General features: G+C 38.7%; 1 protein-coding gene across 2 annotated transcripts; it reads left to right on the forward strand.

The window, feature by feature from the left end:
* Positions 1–1,502: 1,502 nt before the first annotated feature.
* Positions 1,503–19,151, forward strand: TRPC1 (transient receptor potential cation channel subfamily C member 1). 2 transcript variants are annotated; one of them, XM_021536927.2, is made up of 13 exons: positions 1,503–1,751; positions 2,890–3,044; positions 4,265–4,366; positions 5,198–5,400; positions 5,951–6,082; positions 7,374–7,569; positions 8,496–8,832; positions 10,333–10,472; positions 12,466–12,609; positions 15,166–15,341; positions 15,492–15,693; positions 16,201–16,395; positions 17,229–19,151. In XM_021536927.2, exons 1-13 carry the CDS (start codon positions 1,616–1,618, stop codon positions 17,454–17,456), a joined length of 2,346 nt encoding a protein of 781 aa, XP_021392602.1. In that variant the 5' UTR covers positions 1,503–1,615; the 3' UTR covers positions 17,457–19,151. The 2 variants fall into 2 exon arrangements, with proteins under 2 accessions (XP_021392602.1, XP_021392603.1); XM_021536928.2 differs by lacking the exon at positions 2,890–3,044 and having other exon boundaries at positions 1,550–1,751.
* Positions 19,152–19,362: the final 211 nt, after the last annotated feature.

Here is a 19,362-nt window from a genome sequence, read left to right on the forward strand (position 1 = left end):
TTACTGTATTGCATTTCTTTATATATCATTTCTTTGATTTTTTAAAAAGTGTGTATCGTGTGCAGAGGTTTTGTGTAGAAAGATTGGTGCGTTGTCTGGATGAGATGAAATACGTATTTTATCTTGGCAATTTTAAAGTAACTATTTGTACTTCTTTTTCATCAGCTGTATATATTTACTTACCAAGCTGGAGCTGGATATTTAATAAAGTTGTTACCAGAAGCCAAACAATAAGAAAACTAAATCAAAATTAAAGATACTATTTTTTTAAGTATGAAGCTTCTACTTTCTCTCAGGTCCTGAAGCCAGTCCTAAGTGTGGCAGAACCGGAGAATCCTGATGAGCAAGCAGTTGGACTAAGTTTTACATCTTCACTATGTGTCACACAAGGTAGCAATACTAAGGGATGCATCCATCCAGTTTCTATGATATAATGGGATAAAGGAGACTGAAGGGAATTAAGTGCTCAGATTTGAAGCCATTAGCCTCTGCCTGTTTACTGGTTTGCATTGTTGGGACTTGATTTACTGGGTTTCTATTCCTAGTCCAAGATGATGATAGAGATTTGTACAGAATTTGAGTTCTGGCGACAACTCAGTCCAAGTCCTCATTCAGGAGAGGCTATATGGAGACTTAGTCTGTATACTGTAAGAATAAATGATCTTTTATTAAATTCCAGAATCCTCAAGTACTGTATTTACCTGCCAGACACTTGGTACCTTACTCCATAAAGGCCACTATTTCCTGTTTTATAAACTATTGCCGTAGCTGTGCAGAGTTACTTCAGAGTTGCTTTAAGGAAATGTTCATGGGCAACCCTTTGATGCTGTGATGAGCAGGGCCGTAGTTCCTGTAGCGGCTGGGAGAAAATAGATTTAAGGGCCGCCCATGAGGTGCTGCAGCGCGCCCTGGCTCGCGGGCAGGCTGCGGCTGCCGGCCCGCTGCGGGGCGGGGCAGGGCCGCGCTCGGAGCCTGCGCACTGCGGCGGGGAGCGGCCGCCCGGCCCGGCCCTGCCCGGCCCTGCCAGCCCCGCCCGGCCCGGCCCGGCCCTGACCTGCCCTGCCCTGCCCGGCCCTGCCAGCCCCGCCCGGCCCTGCCCTGCCCTGCCCTGCCCTGCCCGGCCCGGCCCGGCCCGGCCCGGCCCTGCCAGCCCCGCCCGGCCCGGCCCGGCCCGGCCCTGCCAGCCCCGCCCGGCCCGGCCCGGCCCTGCCCGGCCCTGCCAGCCCCGCCCGGCCCGGCCCGGCCCTGCCAGCCCCGCCCCGCCCTGCCTGCCCCGCCCGGCCCGGCCCGGCCCGGCCCTGCCAGCCCCGCCCGGCCCGGCCCGGCCCGGCCCGGCCCTGCCAACCCCGCCCCGCCCTGCCCGGCCCGGCCCTGCCAGCCCCGCCCGGCCCGGCCCGGCCCGGCCCGGCCCTGCCAGCCCCGCCCGGCCTGGCCCGGCCCGGCCCTGCCAGCCCCGCCCCGCCCTGCCTGCCCCGCCCGGCCCGGCCCGGCCCGGCCCTGCCCGCCCGCCGGGGGTGACCCGGCCGGGGCCGCTGCCCCGCTCGCCAGCGGGGCTGAGGGGCGGCAGCGGCGCCGGCTCACCGCCCCGCCCGGGTCCGCATGGGCCTGGCGAGCCATGGCCGCCCTGTACCAGAGCGCGGACCCGTCCGCCTCGGCCTCGCCCAACAAGCTGCTGGCGCTGAAGGATGTGCGGCAGGTCAAGGAGGAGACTACGCTGGACGAGAAGCTTTTCCTGCTGGCCTGCGACAAAGGTACCCGGCCCGGGCCGGGCTCCTCGAGGTGTCGGCGTCTCGCCCCGAGGCCGGAGCTGGGCCGGCTGTCAGCCCGGCGCTCCCTCCCCTCGCCGGCGGTGCCGTGGGGCACCGAGGGCTCCGGGCCCGCCGGCTCCTCCCGCGTTCGTGAGGGCGTTCGGTTTGTGTCGGGGCAATCTGGGAGGTGTTCGCTGTTTAAAGAGTCTCTGAGTAGAGAGCTGCAGTGAAATTGGGGCGTATTGAGACATCCCCAGGATAAGCGACATCAGTATCCTGCGCTTTGCACCATTGGTGGCGGATGGGAAGAGATTTGTCTTTCTAAAATACGCTGCTTGATTTAAGCCTGCATTTAGTTACCTTTGAGTGGAAACGTGGCCTTAAATCAAACTGGTCTTAAAAGATCTGAAACGTTGGTCTCCAGGATGTGCTTTTAGTGATGTGCTGCACGGCTGTGCGTGCTCGGGGCCTGGCAGGGCTGCAGGAGCTGCGTGCTCGCCCGAGCCACCTTAGCTCCCTGCCACGGGGCATTCCTGCAGTGGCATTCGCTAGCGAGCTTAGCAGTTCTGCTCGGGGACTCTCGGGGGTGTATCTGCACAGCCCGTGCAGTCTGACCTCAACATCAGAGGAAGCCATGGCTTTCTCTCTTTAACTATAAATGGAGGTTCAGAGAGCTAAAAGGCTGCATAACAAAAAAAGTAACAAAACCCAGTTGTCTGTGTAGCAACTGGTTCAGGACTCTTCGTATGTGTTTTACTGTATTCTACATGTACTTCTCCAAGTATTCTACACTGAGATCTGTCTTGGTTGTGGTATTCTGTGTTGCAAAGTAATTTGTTACTCTAGAGACAGTTTTGGAAAGCACTTGTACTTTTGTGTGTGTTTGTTGTTAGGAATGAAATTAAAGGGGTAGATAGAAATACATGTCCAGTGCTTTCCTGAAGAAAGTCTTCTGAAATATCTCTAGTTTTCTCCCTGATGAGAGAATGCTCATCTACCTTGACTTCTTACTTGTCTGATTCACTCAATGACTGTTGTCAGCTATAGAATAGTGTCTTGTTTGATGGTAGCTGGTACTTAAAAGGATCCCATGCTTTTATTTCTTTATAATATGAAGTGATATCCCTACCTTACTTTGCAGGTGACTATTACATGGTTAAGAAACTCTTAGAGGAAAACAGCTCAGGTGAAATGAACATAAATTGTGTGGATGTGCTTGGACGAAATGCTGTTACTATAACCATTGAAAATGAAAACTTGGACATACTACAGCTGCTTTTGGATTATGGCTGCCAGGTATCCAACATATGGTATTAAAAATGTTGAGTATAGTCATATATCTTCTTTGTTAATCTGTCAGGATTTGGACATAAACACAGTCTTCCTTTTAGGCAGTACAATTGTTTTTCCAGTAAATTGGAAAAAGTAATTATAAAAGTGGTTTATTCTTGCAAGTTCACTTTTATTGGCATGACAAATGTATAAGTAACATTTTCTATTGTATTAACAAGCTTGAGTTTTATTTTAAATGTTACTCCTTCTGCTGATATAATGCATACATTATCCTCAAGAAAAAAAGTACGTGGTGTGAGTGCCTTATATTAAAAAGTGTAAAATGCAAAAATCCCTTTGGCTGTAAAGTATATTAACTTTTTAAATGGTAACACAGAAAACTTCACATTATATTAGTTGATTTTAAGTTAGGGCAAATATGCATTGCTGCAGTGTTTTCTTGTTAAACTTGATCTGTGCTTGATGGCAGGGCAGTTTCCTACCAACAAGACTTCCTTAAATGTGTGCAGCATCTCTGCTACTGCTGGGAGAGGTGAAGCTATGATATATTAAATATGTAAGGCAGGGAAAAATAGTATCTTTTGTTATATTGTTTGATATTGGGCATGAATAAAACCACAAGCTTTTCTGTACCTGAATTAGTGGCAGTAATAAAAGCTGTGTCTTTTTCTTTTATTTTTTGAGAAAAATTCCAAATTTTTGGAAATTAATCAAGAAGAATAATATCGACTGTAGGGAAAATGAAAAGTTGCTTATCTCAGCACAACAGAAGGTGCAAAAGTGGTTGGATACCAGCCAAGAAAGAAAAAGCTTCTTTTCCTAGCTGTGCCCCAGAATTACAGGTGCAGGGCTGAAGTATCCCATATGCCTGAGCTGTGTTACATTAACACTTGCTTTTAATCTGTCTAATAGACCTGGTAAACTGGGTCTTTAAACTTAACTTTTTAAGTCTTCTGCATCATCTTTGTTGGCAAGTAATTTATTCAATTGATTCCTCTTCTGTTGATGCAGTGATGCAAATTAATACTAATACTATGTGAACTCCTGCAATGGCAACCTGAATTTGTATCCTGATCATATGCCTGGTAATAATACAGAACATCATTTTAGTACTTCAAAATTAAACTTAAAAATATATTTTTAAAATGCAGTTTGGTTTGAATTTATCTCTGTGCTGTTTAGGTTGCTGCTGTTTTCACATATGTTTTGTTTTCTTTACTTAGTCCTCGGATGCACTTTTGGTGGCTATTGACTCAGAAGTGGTGGGAGCTGTTGACATTCTACTTAATCACCGACCAAAACGATCCTCCAGGCCAACCATTGTGGTTAAGTGTTGTTACTCCTTGACTTTTGGTTGGGGCTGTGAAGGCTGTTGATTTTTTTTTGGTATCTGTACTATTTAAAACAGTGTTCTTAAATTCTGCATTTGTAAGGTGATCAAATGTGGACACCAGGGATTCTTTTTGTAACCTCTTTTGTCTTGGAAGATGAAATACATTATTTTGCTTTTTCACCTAAGGAATCCAGTGGCTTTATACCTGCCAAATACGTGCCTAGTTCAGAAGAGAAAAAAACCTAGTGGTTATAAATCTTTTCTAGTAGTCTGTTTGCAAGGTTGTTAGCAGCCTTGACGTATAAAGTGTTTATTCATGTGTTGAATCTTCATAGATTTTCAGAGCAAATGTTCAGACTTTCACCTTGAAATTAATCAATTGAAGCTTACCTTGTCAATGCTTTAGTACCAAAAAGCTTTTGAAAACACAAAGTGGAGGTGGAGGCAGGGAAGGAATAAGGTGTTGTGTAACAGAGTATGGCACATTCAGGATTTTTTTTTTTTTTTTTTTTGCACTTAAATAGTAAATTACGTAATTTTTTTCACAAACTAGAGCAAAATAACAATTCCTAAGATCCTGTGTGTATTGGAAAAATAGGCAGTACTTCTGTGTAAATTAACCAGAAAAGTATCTGGGTCTGTTTTTCTTTTTTAGTATTTGTCTGACAGGTGTTTGAATGCTGTTACATATTTTTCTTTCTGTTCATGTTATGAAACACTGGAAAGTATTTTGAAGAAGTTCTTGATTGAGCAATTAAAAACCCCCTTACATGTAGTAGAACTGTAGGTAATAAATTTAGATACTTCCTACATTTTATTCCAGAAATTAATGGAACGTATTCAGAACCCAGAGTACTCAACAACCATGGATGTGGCACCAGTAATTTTAGCTGCTCATCGTAACAACTATGAAATTCTCACCATGCTGTTGAAGCAAGATATATCATTACCCAAACCTCATGCTGTGGGGTGTGAGTGCACACTGTGCACTGCCAAAAACAAAAAAGATAGTCTGCGACATTCCAGGTAAGACTTAGCAGTCATAAACCATAATAAAAAGATTCTTAATTCATTGCCTGGGTCACATTCAATATGTTTCCTTTTTCTTCTTAAGGTGAAATTTATGAGTGGATTCCTTTAATATATTGTAGCTCTTACTGTGAGGGGTGGTACTTCTTGGGCATGGGTTGTGCCTGAAAGGGCTGGTGGGAGGCAGTGGCTTTGTTCCATTTTGGTTTTAAACTTCTAGTCATTGTGCATAGTCACTGTGTGCCTTTCCTTTCTACCAGGTGTGTCTCAAACATTCTGGCTACCTTTGCTGTGGGGCTATAGGGACTATGCAAATAAAATTTTTCTCAACCAGTTTGGCTGATTTTGAATACTTAGGGGTTCTAAATATGTAATGTACCTTTCAGGACACCCTGCAGTTAATGCAGTTAGTTAGTGTTTGATTTAAAAAACCCAATCGTTTTGTCTTTCAGCTGGCCATTTCAGGCAAACCTTTGAAACAGGTCCTGATTTGGGGCTGCTAATGAAATAAAACATCTTTGTTTTATTTGCTGTTCTTTTGTTACAGGTTTCGTCTTGACATTTACCGGTGTTTGGCCAGTCCTGCCTTAATAATGTTGACAGAGGAGGATCCAATCCTAAGAGCTTTTGAACTTAGTGCAGACTTGAAAGAATTAAGCCTTGTTGAGGTTGAATTCAGGTAGGAATTGAAAACACAAAAAATGTTTAATATTTTTATATAATTTCAGGTGTAGAAATATGTTTGCATTAGAAAAAGTTTATTCATTTTTCTAAGTGGCGTGTTTAAACTGATAATTAGGCATAATAAGTTACATAATATAATTTATGCCTCCTTAGTAGTAATTTCGACAGTTTAATTACTTTAAATCCTTTTAGGTATAGACATTTTGATGTGTATAGTTGCACCAACAGTTCAAATTTCAGCTCTACTCTGCAAAAATAAACAGAAATTATGCTAAATGCTGACTTACTTGGAAATTATATACCTATTAATCATGTCAATGTCTCATTAGTACTCTGCACTTTTTGCTGTATCACAGTAGAAATATGCAATACCTTGTTTATACTGACCTGACTCCTGTTGGGAGTTGTTTTGGGTATTGTTTCTTAATTTTACTCATTATAAACCTTTGAAGAGTGCATATATTTAAAATGTGTATATATTTAAAATATGCATATGTGTGTAGAAGACTTAATGTTGAAAATGCTCTGTATGATGAACTAACGCTCAGTGTAACTTCATGTTTAAACAATGCAGATTTTTACCATTTTGTAACATACCAGCACAAAAGCTTTCCAAGAATGTGAAAGCAAGTCTTTATATAAGGTAAAATTCTACTTTCCTAAATACATGAATTTTCTAAAAAGGTGAATTTTCTGCATTTTAGCTGCCTATCTTTCTTAATAAGAGTTCAGTTGTTGCATTTTTGTGATAAAATGTGGCACTAAAATTGGATGTGTGCAAGGGGAGACAAGGAAATCATGTGGTTTCTTTTCATGTGTTTAATCCATTAATACATAATATTTAGTGAATAGACTTTAGTTTTCAGATGACAGAAATAAAGCAAAACCCCAAACTATTTCCTGTCCAATGGGAAAGTCCAAGTGATTACTTACCAGTGTCCTATTTTCTGACAGCTACACTTTCTCATGTCCTGGAAATAGGTCTGAGCTTTAATTCTGTGTATGAAACTCATGCCATAAGAATTTGTATGCTGTAAATTTGTTTGCCAGATTTTCTCTAGTGATCTTGCAAGCTGAACAGAAATGGAATTGTCATGTTACATGGTAAAAACTAACTAACTCAGAGTTGTCTTAGGAATGCTTGGATCTTGACATGGGATTTCTGGGGTGGTTTCTTTTAATTTGTCTCAACATAACATACAATCCCAGCCAAAAAGGGCTAGTTTGTGATGTAATGGAAAATACAGGATCAGTGTAATAGTACATACTGCTTCTGTGTGTTTCAGAAATGATTATGAGGAGCTCGCTCAACAGTGCAAAACCTTTGCTAAAGATTTACTTGCACAAGCACGGAATTCCCGGGAGCTGGAAGTGATTCTGAATCACACCTCCAGTGATGAACATGTAGACAAGCGAGGATTGCTGGAGGAGAGAATGAACTTAAGCCGCTTAAAACTTGCAATCAAATATAATCAAAAAGAGGTTTGTCTTTGCAATAACTTGATAGACTTTCCATATCATATTTTGCTAGTAATTAATTACTTTGTTGTTCTGCCTCCGGACACAGAAGTGGAAATAAATTTGTGGGAGTTATAGAAGAGATGGTAATATACAGGTATCAGTATGTGACACAGGGATGCTGAGGGATCCTTCAGTGTTTACTGTGGAGATGAATGTAGTGTTTTCTGTATTGGAGTATAGGCCACTGCTTTTTTATGAACAGCTCTGGTAGTGGTAATTATTTATTCAGTTCCTCATTAAATCCTTGCCTAGAGAGGCATGGATCCTTAGGTGCCAAACATGATTTATCATCTTCTCACTGGTCATTAACTGTTCAGCTTTGTCTCAGGCCTTGCCTGTGCTGTTCAGTAATTAGGTTGGACCTGTGCTGGTATAACTGAATAGCCCCTCTGTTCCAGAACAGCAGCACTTTTTATGCCATCAATATGCAACTTCCTCCATGCAGTAGGTTATTGTAATTTTTGTCCCTTCATAAATTATAACTAGTTTTCTGTGCTGGGAAGCAAATGGATGTTGTGGGATTCTAGTACAAGGACCAAAGACAGAGTGAAAGTTTCCTTTTCATGCAAAATCCATTTTTAGTTAGCATTTGCAAAAGGAATTACGTAATTCTGTCTGTTCTACATGTCTAGGCTTAAACTGTTTGTGAAACTGTTGAAATACATTATAAGTCATAAGCTGTAGTTCTGCTTCATCAATCACGCTGAAGTATTTAGGTGTTTCTCTGGGTTTGAGCATAGCTTGCTTTTAGTACAGGGCTTGGAAAATAACTTTTATTGTGCAGTATACATATGGTTAGAAAATTAATATTAATGATGCAACTTAGTAATGTGTGTGAAGAAACCTGAGAATGATTCCTTGTTTGTTTCTCCCCTCCTTCCCCCCAGTTTGTTGCCCAGTCCAACTGCCAGCAGTTCCTCAACACGGTGTGGTTTGGGCAGATGGCTGGCTATCGGCGCAAGCACACCTGCAAGAAGATCCTGACTGTTCTGATGGTTGGCATTTTCTGGCCAGTTCTGTCCCTCTGTTACTTGTTAGCTCCTAAATCTCGAGTCGGTCGAATAATTCACACTCCTTTTATGAAGTTTATTATTCATGGAGCTTCATATTTCACATTTCTGTTATTACTTAATTTGTACTCCCTTGTCTACAATGAGAATAAGAAGAATACAATGGGACCAGCCCTTGAGAGAATAGACTATCTTCTGATAATATGGCTTATTGGTAGGTATGATTTGAGTGGATTGCATGACAGTTTCTAAATATATAAAAAATATATGCTAAATATATTTTAAAATGCCAGTTTAATAGTACATCAGCAATACATAATAACTCAGTCTTTCCTGACCAGTTTTATAATGCTTGTTTGGAAAAGTAGTTAATAACAAAATTTGGACTTGCTGCACAGTTGGTACATGGCTTAAAGATAGAAGTACATGTTATGTGTGCTTATGTGTGCATACTCCATCTTACAAAGAGATTGGAGGTGTGCATTTACCTCATGCTTGTTTCAAAACAGAAAAACAAATACTATTTTCCTATGTTATGGTTTTCTATTTCTGTATGTCATTGTCACCAGTTATCATAACTGTACCAGAAAGGCTGCATGTCACTTCTGGTTGATGCAGCAGAGGGAGCACAGGTATAATTTTTGTTGAGTTCCCAAGAACTTTTGGTTGAAAGTTCTTAACTTTTACCTTGTTTTTGGTTGTCTGGCATGCGATTGTTTTTACATTAAAATTTATCTTTCTTAATGTAAGGTAATTAGATATGTATGATTTGTTTAATTGGGCTTGTAAAAAGCAGTGATATGGTAAAAAACAACATAGTTTTTATTTTAAGTAATTCTGAGGGTAAGTTATTTGGTATTTTAGATTGAGAGGATTTTTGTGTAGTGGTGATTTTTTTCACAATTGAGCTGTATTAAAACTGTTTTTGCAGATTTTGGAAATATGTAGTATCCTCCACACAAACACAGGTCTTAAAAGGTACCCGAAAACTTCAAATTTTGAGTATAAGTCAGATTCCTCCTTTGCTTTGAAATTAAATATTATAATTTAATAAATTCTTTTGTTCCACCAAGTCTGCTGACAAAGTGTGTTATGAGGTGGTCTTGGTAATTTTAGTTAAAGGTTATCGAAATATATTTTTTCTGCATGTAATGTGGATTTCATGTAGGATTTAAAAATTATATCTAAGCAAACATAGTCATTAAAATGGGGCTATTTTTCACATCATTGAATCTCAGGTTTTTAAATAGTAATTGCATTTATAGTTTAAATCCTTACTTTGGAATGATATTATACTGATTCCTTGAAAATATTCTAAGTTGATTAAGAACATATTTAGAAAATATTCTGCAAAATCAACTGGAATCAAGAGAATCAAGTAACAAGGATTCACTTACGTTATTGTATTCCACAGTCCCATTAAAATACTTTCTAAATATCATTGTCAGAATGGCCACAGAAGAATTTGTTACACTTTGGGCTAGTAACAAGTTTAGTATTGTTCTGCATGGATTTTCAAAATCATGAATACAGGTGTCTTCCATGGGAGAATAAGCAACAAAACTCAGTTATTGTGTGTGTAAATATTATCTTCTTTATTTCCTTTCAGTGATTCTGTAACAAATTCAGTGGAAAACACATGGTGATCATATGTAAAGTAATACCTGTTCAGTGCAATGGCTTCACTTCCCTGGGTTTTATTTTTTTCCTGTAGGAATGGTGTGGTCAGATGTTAAGAGGCTCTGGTATGATGGTTTAGAAGATTTTTTAGAAGAATCCCGCAATCAGCTTAGTTTTGTCATGAATTCCCTGTATTTGGCAACTTTTGCCCTCAAAGTCGTTGCCCATAACAAGGTGAGCACGAGTCTTCATAGATCAAAGCTCCCCTGGGACTGAGCAAGTATGATTTTAGTACATTGCTGCAAAATCCCTGAAGATGTATTACACGTGGTGTGCTAGCAGTAGGGTGTTGTGGTTCAGTGGTCAGCATTAGTAGCAGCCTGTGATGGGCTGCAGTGTGGGCTCTGGGCTCTGATGCTCCGTGTGCTATGGGCCATGGAGGTCTCGTGACCTCGGGTCTTGTTGCACCTTGGTCTTCAAAGCACCATTGATCAGGCAAATGGGAGTTAGAAAACACATCAGGACATGTCCAAGTACTTGGAAGCCCTAAACAGAGCTACTGTCTTGCTTTTAATAACTGACTGATCTTCAAATGGCTTGATTTTTATTTAGAAAAATGCATCTCATCAGAGTGGGCATTTGAGCTTGCCTTACTCCATTCAGTACTATGCAGAAAGAGAGTATTCTCTGTGTTTGGATTGCCTAGTGCATTTTTGTTACAGAAAGTTTTATTTAGCTTTTGATTACATATATTTGAATGTCATAAGTGGTAGATTTTTAATGGGTATTTGCTTGGTGGGGTTTTTTTGGTTGGGGTTTTATTTGGTAGTAAGGATAAAAGCCCTGAGACCATAGAGGAGCCTTTTCTTGTCTCTATGAAAAGCCATCTGGATTTGATTGAAAATACAAGTTTTGAAAATGATCATTGCCATTCTGTTGCATGTGTTGTTAACCACACAGCACATGGCAAACTGCCAGACCAATTGAATGTGAATATTACAGCAAAATTCAAGCCAGTGCAGTAGCACCATTATTGTGTCTTGAAAACTGCAAGTTGACAGCTGTCTGGCAGTTTGGAGGGAAATAAACCAGTTCTTCCCAACTTGGTGTTTGGCTCATTTTCCCATCCTAGCATTGATTCAGAGGCTGGTAATCATTTGGAAAGGAAGGCCATATCTTGGAAAAAAAAATAGAGGGAGAATTGGGCCACACTGGGATGCTTTCCCAGCCATTTGCTTTGCAACCAGCATGTTTCTAGTAGTATTTCCTTTGCTGAGATAAGAGCCATTGTTGCCAATTTAAATTGTAACCAATTTGAAGATGCAGGAGTCCTGTCCTGTACAACAGGCACATAATGGGGGGTTTCCCCCTTTTATATGGCCAAATTTATTTTTATAGTTTATGAATCACATAGAAAACCAATTCAAAATATTCAGTATGCATCTTAGGTCCATTATAGGCCCCAAAGCTGGAAGAACTAAAGGAAGGGTCTCTGTAGCAGAAGGATTTGTACATATGCAATTGCAGTGTGTAGCAAAATACTTAGCCCTGTTTCTTGCCATCTTTATGCAGCAGGCTTTTGGGTGTTATTATAAAGCAACTCAGAGTTCCTTGGTTTTTGAATGTCCATTTTGAGACAGCAGAAGCTGGTAATGTAAATGATGAATGTTCTCAGCCAAACCAAAAGTCAGGAATTTGTGAATATTCCCTGAATAAAGCAACAGTTTACTTGTGACTCCCATTCTTTGTAGCCATTCATAAAATCTGTGGAAGGAGCCCCAAGTCATAAGTCTTTCCAAAACTGGTTAAGATCAGCTGTCACCACATTGCAATTGCATGTGTACCTTGGTTTTCTTTGTAGCATCTCAATATTGATTTTGACTGAGGGCTATTATACAAGGCAGTGCACATGATTATATAGTAAAAATCCCAAGTCCCTGTTTCTATAGACTGTGCAAAATAGAGTAGAAGTGAAAAGAGAACAGAGGAATAAATGGTTTGAATAAGGGAGTGGCAGAGTTAGGTGTTGAATTCTCTGATTTCTGGCTCCCTCTGGAATGGCTTTTAAAATGCCTTTATCTGAAAGAGGTGTGACACCAATGAGTGAGATATGTTAGTTTATTTTATGCTCTTGCCTGTTTTGGAAGTAGAAGTAGGGAGAGGTGTATGGCTACATTCCTGTATTTATAATGTTAGTGATCTAAACTTGTCCTTTTTTATGTTGCAGTTTCATGATTATGCTGAAAGGAAGGACTGGGATGCATTCCATCCTACCCTGGTGGCAGAAGGTCTTTTTGCCTTTGCCAATGTTCTTAGTTACCTGCGTCTCTTCTTCATGTACACAACCAGCTCCATTCTGGGACCACTCCAGGTGAATATCATTACTGGTTGAAAAAATATTCAGTAAGACTTTGGATAATTTGCTATCCAGAGTCTTACTGAAAATAGGAAAAAACATTAAGAAAGTGAAAAGTAGAAAGAAGTGATACTGCATTGAAGTTTAATTTTTTAAAATTAATCTCTTGTGTAAAACATACTGATTCAGATGAAAAAAAGGTAAGAAAAAGAGTGAAAGACCTTGTGGAGTTCAGTGAGGGCATTTTTCCTTGATAGCTGTACCGATACTGTCTTTTTTGTTTTCATCTGTTCTAAGCTTAACATACCACCTAAGTTTCCACAGTTTGGAAAGTATAAGAATCAGGTTCTTCCTGCAAAGTTTTATGCAAATAATTGCCTTAGCTTCTTATTTCTAAAAAGATAGATGAATAAGTATGTAGCAAGGAAGAGTAATCTAAAGCCTCTCTGTTTATGTCTGTGATGTCATTGAAGTTGCACCTTGAGTTGTGAAAATTGCTTTTGTTTGAAAAATATAAATCTGTCTAGAGTATTGAAATACTCACGTATTTATTGGCAGTTATAAAAAGGAAGAGCAGGTTTCTTCTTACTTGGAGCCTTCCAGTAATGATGACAGTAAAACCTCCCACTTTTAATTATCTAATTTTCTGTTACATATTTTGAATGGAAATGTACTTGCACACTTGGAAAAAAATACTGAAGTCTTGATGTTGCATTAAGCATTAAGGTTGTACAAATTGATTAAACACTGAAGTCTCTCCACATTTTAAAGAGATTCACTGTTTAATGTGCATGTTTATTTATGTACCAGATCGTTCACAAGTTTTTATTAGGAGGCTGTGTTGTGAAATTTTCCAAGTAAATAAAAACAGTCAACAGTCACCCCATTCAGAGGCACATAGGAGCTTATTACTGCTGGCCCGTAGGGCTGGTGCAACAACTCTTACAGTATTTTCTGAAAGTAGGTCACAAAGTTCAGCTGGAGATAATCAAATATGGGATGGAAACCCAACAGTGGGGGGCGGGGGAAAGCAGCTACCCTGTTCTCTTGGTTCTTAAGAGTTATTTTTAAGCCTTCAGTTACTTGACTCATTGGTTAATAAAACCTGTTATAATCCAGATTTGTACGTTGGCTGTGTGGGGTGGATTTTATTATTAACAGAAGGTAGAATAATACTTCCCTAGATGAGATAATTAGATTTCAAGTGCTTAGAAATTGTAAATACTTAGAGATGGAAAGCATGAATCTGTGAGGAAAGCAACTGGCATTTGGGATGGGCTGTTACACTCTCTTCCAAACAAAATAATTTTGGGCAGTTTGCACTTTTTGTACGTTCCTGTTTCATCTACTTTCTCTCTTGGCAGGAACTATGTGTTAAAGGGAAAATGTTTTGTCATTGGGATTTGGGCTGGGTTTTTTTCACTGAAGGGTTGGATATGATGAAACAGTTTGATGTGGAATACAGTGATCCTCTGACCAAACATGCACAGAACTGGTGCAGAGCTCTGCCCACAGTGCAGAATCTCCATGACCATTACAAGCTGTACAGACTCTGAATGTGTTGTGCTGCAGGAGTTACTTGGTGAGTTCCCAGCAGCAAAGGAGAGAGCAGGAATTAATCTCCCAGTAAAGCTGTACTTGCAAAACCTGGCAATTGTGTTACAGTTCTGGACTATGAGTCAGTACAGATTTTGATTCATACAGGACTGGGCTTTCCACACACTGATTTATATAGATAAGATCCACCCAATCCCACATTACTTATATTTGCATGCTTTATAATGGTACACTGTTCTGAAGAAGTTTGTAGGAAGAATAATTAAATTATATAAACCATTTATGGTGCGTCTGTGTAAAAATTTGGGCTTATGTCAAAAGCAAATCAAGGTCTTTCCTGTGTTGGAAAAAATAACAAGCAATATGATTTTTTTTTTAAGGTGCTGTATTTCTAATGTTGCTAAGTTCTGTATAGGATATTTTGAATTGGAAATTAATGATCTGAATTTACTGTCATAACTTGTATGCTTTATCCTTCAATTTCTGCGTGTCTACATGTGTTTATTTAAAATCATACATAAAACGTACAGTGAGCTAATTTTGTATTCCGCAAATGGGCTTTTGTATACTACTTTTTTAATTAGTGATAAATTATTCCAAATGTTTTTATTAATTCAGTATTCTTCTAAGTGTTTTCTGAATTTCTATGATGGCATTTATGTTCAAATCCGTTTTATTTACTGCTTTTGTCTGTTGACCTGTGAGTTCCTTATTACCATTGGTATTGCAAATAAGTAACAAAGTGTACATACTATTGCTTATGGTGACTTGGAGGATATTAATTTTCCAGATAATGTTAAGATTACTTACATATTCTTTTTAATATCTAGAATTTTTCTCTGAAAAACAGTACCAGGCTATCTCCTGACCTTAAGGTCTGTTTAGCATATAAAAATTTAACTTAAATATTTAAAATGTAAATAGATTTTTTTTCTCACTCAAAGGCTAAAAGAGACAATACAAATAAAAATAACTACATGTTTTACTAAAATTAGAAATGACTCTATTTCACAGATTTCAATGGGGCAGATGCTACAAGATTTTGGAAAATTTCTGGGCATGTTTCTTCTTGTCTTGTTCTCATTCACAATTGGATTGACCCAACTTTATGATAAAGGATTTACTGTAAATGAAGAAAAGGACTGTGCGGGCATTTTCTGTGAACAACAGAGCAATGACACATTCCATTCGTGAGTTTGAGATCTATAAAATAACTGTATTGTTTTAGCCTTTAATACCTAGTAATTAAACATAACTGGATTTTTTCACTGATCTTGAATTTATGTTAAACACTTCTGGTGTTAGGTTTACCTAACCAGATTTTTTCCTTGTTTCTGTAGGTTTATTGGTACATGTTTTGCTCTCTTCTGGTACATATTCTCCCTGGCACATGTGGCAATCTTTGTGACACGTTTTAGCTACGGTGAAGAATTACAGTCTTTTGTGGGTGCTGTTATTGTGGGGACCTACAACGTGGTGGTTGTGATAGTATTAACGAAACTCCTTGTGGCAATGCTCCACAAAAGTTTTCAGCTGATAGCAGTAAGTGGTGTCTGATTAATTACCAGTTACCTGTATCTTTGGATTTTACACAGATTTCTTCGTATGATGTGGAAACTCACAGGCTATAGATCTCATGGATGAGCTCTGTCTGTGAGCTCATATTTTTCCTTCAAATAAGAACTTTTTATTTACTTTTATTTAAAAAAATTGTTATTTCCATGTTGAATACGTACAGGGCTTGGTCCACTGGGAGTTGATTACTTTCTTTACGCAATGGCTGTTCAAATGCTGGTTTTGGTATGTGTGGTGCTTTGGCATTTCATCTGAAATTTATACTAGGAATTCAAGAAGGATGTACTTGTTTTAAGTATTTAATATTAGAATATTCAAGCAAACCTATTAAAATGCTCTGTAATCCATCTGTTAAAATGCTATATAACCAAAATTAAATAATGGTCAGTTTTTCAGGTATGAGCAAATTAAACCTGCAAAATAACCTATTCATATTTCTGTTCCTTTTCTCTGTTAATGTTTCTGATGTTTTAGAATCATGAAGATAAGGAGTGGAAGTTTGCTCGTGCCAAGCTTTGGCTTAGCTACTTCGATGATAAATGCACGCTCCCTCCACCTTTTAACGTTATACCCTCTCCCAAGACAATATGTTACCTTTTCAACAGTCTCAGTAAATGGATCTGCTCTCATACATCAAGTGGCAAAGTGAAACGTCAGAACAGCCTCAAGGTGAGGAATGATTAGGCAAGCTCTGAGCTCTGCAGCTGGAAAGGTGCTGTTTGCTGAAATGAAAATGCAGATTTCTGCATGAAGCTGCCTAGTGAAAGGTGAATGCTACTAAGATAAATAGGAACTGCAGAATAATGGGTGTTGCATCCAAGATAAATAAGTGTTACTTATTTCTACTTAAGTTAGGTTTTATTAACTTGTGGTTTGGAAATTTCAACCCACTTCCCTCCAACTTCCAAATCGCCCAGAAACAGTCTGAAAAAAAAATGCTTTGATTGAATGAAAACACATAGAAACCTCAAGGAAGTATGTGCTAATCTCAAAAATGGTGAGGTTAGAATGTTCTTTGGAGAAGGTAATTGGTTTTAAACATATTACAAAAGTGTCAGAATAAATAACCAAAAAAGATCACTGAAGCCTCTCATTGTTAGGGAAGGGATTTTTTGTTTGTTTATTTTATAAACACTTTTCGTACCCTGCAATTTTGCATACTAATTTTGCATCTTCATGCTGATGAAAATAACACTAAATAAATAAATTCAAGCACTTCATGGAATTTGCACTGAGAGACATTCAGGGTTACGGAACTATTGATTGCTTACAGAAAAATTACCAAGCCAGGTAGATAAAATTTTTCAGTTTTGCTGATACAGCAGATTATAATTTAATTTGGATTTTGTGGACAGTTTATATGAATTGTATATTTGCGTACATCAGGATGTAGTTAAAAAATAGCTTTGTTACTTTGTTCATGATCCTTCTCTGTAGAATTGTATACAGGCTTTAGGGCTCAAAAATCACTTCCATAGTAAATATGTTATGTTTGTTTAAAGGAATGGAGAAATCTGAAGCAGAAGAGAGATGAGAATTACCAAAAGGTGATGTGTTGCTTAGTGCACCGTTACCTGACTTCCATGAGGCAGAAGATGCAGAGTACGGATCAGGCCACTGTGGAAAACCTCAATGAACTGCGGCAGGACTTGTCAAAATTCCGGAACGAAATGAGAGACCTGCTTGGCTTTCGAACTTCCAAATATGCTATGTTTTATCCAAGAAACTAAGACCTAACTTTAAACAAAAGGTGTGTGCTTCAAAATACCCATAGATGAAAGTGTTGACCTAATTCTGCTGCCAGATCATATAGGCAAGATTATTGCACAAAAATACATTTGAAAATGCAGTTGCATGAGTTGCAGGTCGGTGCCCAAGTGGTCAAAATGAATTAAAAAACAGATACACTAATTTTCTTAACCTCTTAATCTTGGTGTGTATATAAAATTTGTATATAGGAGTTTTTAAATGTTCCTCAGACTGTCTGTGGCTGTCAGGTGTTAGAGCTTCATAACTAGCACAATGTGTTTCTTTCTTCTATTTTTGCTGTTTGTTCTTTTTTGATACTTGTTTTTCAAGTTGTGGGAGAAGACAGGCTTTTTAAAATGAAAATCCAGCCTGTTTATTTTTAATAGAAAAGTCAGATAAAGAATAATAGAAAATTTCCAGCACAGTTGGAAATGATGTATGACTGTAGGTTACAGTGGATGTGAAGACTGTATGGCTCTGAAAGAGGCAGTTCTAGTTTTGTATGATAACACTGACTGTAAACTAACATTTATGGAATACAGCAAAGCAAATCATTAACACTTTTCACTTTTGTGGGAACATTGACATTTTAAACACAAAATAGACCAACCATTTCTTGAATGTTCATGGTTATGTGTAAGACAATCAAACCCTGCTTGGATTTTTCAGCAGTGCCTCAATAGTATATTTTAATATACATGTTAGGATTGAGAACAGAATTTTAAAATTAATCTGTGAACATTTAATGTTTAATATCTTGGGTTTTTAAAATCTAGATAAATTATTTGAATTATTAAAACCTGTGATTTCATGAAAATGAGGTGAAGCACATGAGTACTATTGTTTGCAGTGCTGAACAATTCCTGTGCACCATTCTACTTTCTGTGAGGTCATTGAGTCTTGTCATTGGAGAGATGTATTTTCAAAGGGTCTGCTTGACATAGGTTTTACATATCCTACATTTAAATTTGGTTTTCTTTTTTCCTGTTTTTTACCAGAACTGTTGCCAAGCTAGACTTTTCTTTATGTCAGGTATAATGTGTTTTGTGAAAATAGTTTATCTGACTTTGCTTACAATGGACAGTAAGGGCTTTGTGGATTTTCTGTGCTAGAGGGTCCTATTATGGCTTTATATGCTTATATATAATTCAAGGTGACAAATTGTAACTGAGAAATGTGAGATTCCTGTATTTTTAATTACAAAGTACATATATTTATGACAGCTGAAGGATTGATTGACAGTTTTACTGTTATGATGGTGCTCCTCTGAAATGGTCGTGTGTCTGGAAGGCGCAGGTAGCCATTGTGGTCTTTGACTACACTTGATTTTGGGAGATTGACAGAATGGGGGCTTACATGAATGTTTACTTTTTGAAGGAATTCTTATAAAACTTTCTTGTAAAGGTAATATATTTTCCGTACTATGAAATTATGTATTTCTGAACTAGGTTTTAATACTCTGCTTTCAGAAGTGTTAGACTATAGAGGGATTCTGATCTGAGTTGGCTTTTCATGGGAATAGGATGTTAACCTCCTGGTTCAAAGCAAAGAGGATCTCTGAGTTTTGTATTTGAGCTGAGATCTCATGTTTGAATAATGCACCAACATAAAAACTATTTGCTGTGTATGTTATGTATATTCAAGAAAGGAAGAAAATAAAAGCTCTTTGAAAAATATTGTTGTATTAATATTTGTCATATTGCAAACACATTATATAAGTTACCACACTGAAAGAATTTTTTTGTCATGTAGAGGTAACAGGTGTAAGGAAGGTAGCTGGTGTTGGTGAGCTACTGCCTCTTTCCTTCTGGACCCATCCCGTTTGGTTCAGTGAAATGCCTTCATGCAGTGCCATGAAGTGGTGCTGGTTCCAGACTACTGGGTTGG

This window comes from Lonchura striata, chromosome 10 (assembly GCF_046129695.1).
Source record: "Lonchura striata isolate bLonStr1 chromosome 10, bLonStr1.mat, whole genome shotgun sequence".
Classification (NCBI taxonomy): Eukaryota; Metazoa; Chordata; class Aves; order Passeriformes; family Estrildidae; genus Lonchura; species Lonchura striata.